At 30.9% G+C, this 2,296-nt stretch overlaps 1 protein-coding gene across 1 annotated transcript in view; it reads right to left on the reverse strand.

Moving 5' to 3' along the window:
• HACE1 (HECT domain and ankyrin repeat containing E3 ubiquitin protein ligase 1) overlaps positions 1-2,296 on the reverse strand; it is an 86,973-nt gene that overhangs the window by 46,075 nt on the left and 38,602 nt on the right. Inside the window, exon 8 of the mRNA XM_012651162.1 lies at positions 632-782. Coding sequence (XP_012506616.1) covers positions 632-782 — 151 coding nt within the window. The remainder of the gene's footprint in view (positions 1-631; positions 783-2,296) is intronic.

Here is a 2,296-nt window from a genome sequence, read left to right on the forward strand (position 1 = left end):
TATTCATTTTGTTTACTTCATAAAATTATAATTTAACATGAATAGCAACACTGCCATGGGTTTTATGTGGAATCATTCCTCCAAGGATTCCATCCATATGTGCAGCTAAAGTAATATTTTAAGAAAATAATCTCAGTGATTCTTCCTTGAAGTGATCCCAGGAATTAACTGTTAGTAAACCTAGTAAATGAAAGTAACTTTACTTTAAAAATATATACAGTCACACACCTAACATACGTACACGATAATAAAATCTAAATAAAAACTGGATGCTTTCTTTCCTTCCTAGTAAGAAATACATTTTTTTAAAAAGCATGATGGCTGCATATTTCATTTAAAAACTGTAATTCAATAAAATTAAATTTAAACATTAAATATCTCTACCCTTAGAATAAAACATTAATGGAATGAAAATCTTATTTGTAAGAAAAAATATAGAAAGCTCACCAATTAAGACTTGCTGTTGATTAGACAGAGTTGAAAGGAGAAAGGTGTGCCTAGCTTAAAAAGTGATATGGGTATAAACCAAACTTACGTCCTGTTCATGAGGTTTCTGATTAATGAATGCATGCTTTGTCAAATTCATCTCTTTTACGTCTATCTTCCTAACAACGTCATATACTTTTCTGACCTTGAACACCTGGCTTCTTGGAGTTTTATTCCCATTGTAGCCCATGTCGATTCCATTACTAGGAGAGGATGGACCAATTCGAAAGACATGACAAAATATTCTCACAATCCTTAAAAGGCTCTTCATTTGAGCATCATAATTGCTAGATAAGCTGAAAAAAAAAATAAAGTATGAACAGATTAGATAGAGTAAAACAAATTATAGCTTAAAACACTTATTTTAAAACATTTTCATCCCACCGGCCATCTGTTTCATAACATAACTAGAATAAAATTCCTTTCCTATCATGATAGGAGATAGAATGGTTTAACAAAAAGTTACAAAATATACATTATTTGAATTACATATGGATGAATTAGTAATTTTTAAGCAACCAAAGTGTAACATGATCAAAGCACAAAATATAAAGAAAATCACCCCTATAGAATAGTTGCTTTCTTGAGGGACCAATTTCAAGGCAATTCCCAACTTTCACTTCCAAAAGTATATTTGTTAATTAAACTGAGTCTTTAAAACTCTGAATATATTTCACAGAGAAGCAATGGTATACATGATTATGTTCTTAAGCCAATCTACAACCCAACTGTTTTAACTAAGAGGCTGAACTAAACTCTCTGCTATTATAGCCATAACCCCACATCGCCTTCCTACCCTAGAATAGTAACCAATTGTCCATCTAGAGAACATTCACAAATTGAATGATTTTAAAGTTACTATCTGCATCAGGGTTATTTGCTATATAATGGCTTGACTTATGACTCTACATAAATATAGAAAATATACCCCACCATGAAAAAAAAAGACTAAAATTCAATTAACACTAAGTTATACTAAATACAATATAAACTAACTTTCACAAACCAGAAAGCTCTTCAGAATCCTATAGTTCCTTGGCATTGGTCATCGTCATGAATATAATCATTACTCTTCTACAGAGAAACTATAGAAGTTACGCTAAATTTGCACTGAATCTAATAACACATCTTTAAACAAATTTTTTGTAGTTGTTCAGGAGGTGGTTTTATTTTGAAAATCTCTAACATCTGTTATCTTGTATTAAAATGTTACACAAAAGTAAAGACTTGCATAAACTTTTCGGCAGAATGGCATGATTGTCTTTGTATGAACTTAATTATCAAAAGCTTACTCTCTCTCCCCCTATGTATATTTTACACAGTTCACTGAAATTTTCCTCTATAACATTTTTAGATATCCCTTAAAATTAAAAAAAATAAGGATTACTTTATACAACTATTCTGTATCCATAATAATTAAAAATAAAAATTTTTTAAATAAATTAAAAACAAATAAGGATTAGTAAGGTGGAAATAGCAAGAACCTACTTCCATGTATTTCAGTTTGATAAGTGCCAAATTAGAGGACATTTTCAAACCTGGTGACAAGTGAACCAAAATTTTTTGACATTTTCACTTTAATATTGTTTTCTTATTCTAAGAATTATTAAATTGTTTTAAAAAATAGTCTTTAAAAATTAGCTGTCAGCCGGGCGCAGTGGCTCACGCCTATAATCCTAGCACTCCGGGACGCCGAGGCGGGTGGATCACTCAAGGTCAGGACTTTAAGACCAGCCTGAGCAAGAGCGAGACCCTGTCTCTACTAAAAAATAGAAAGAAATGATCTGGACAACTAAAAATATATATATAT

This window comes from Propithecus coquereli, unplaced genomic scaffold (assembly GCF_000956105.1).
Source record: "Propithecus coquereli isolate 6110/MARCELLA unplaced genomic scaffold, Pcoq_1.0 Scaffold35, whole genome shotgun sequence".
Taxonomy (NCBI): Eukaryota; Metazoa; Chordata; class Mammalia; order Primates; family Indriidae; genus Propithecus; species Propithecus coquereli.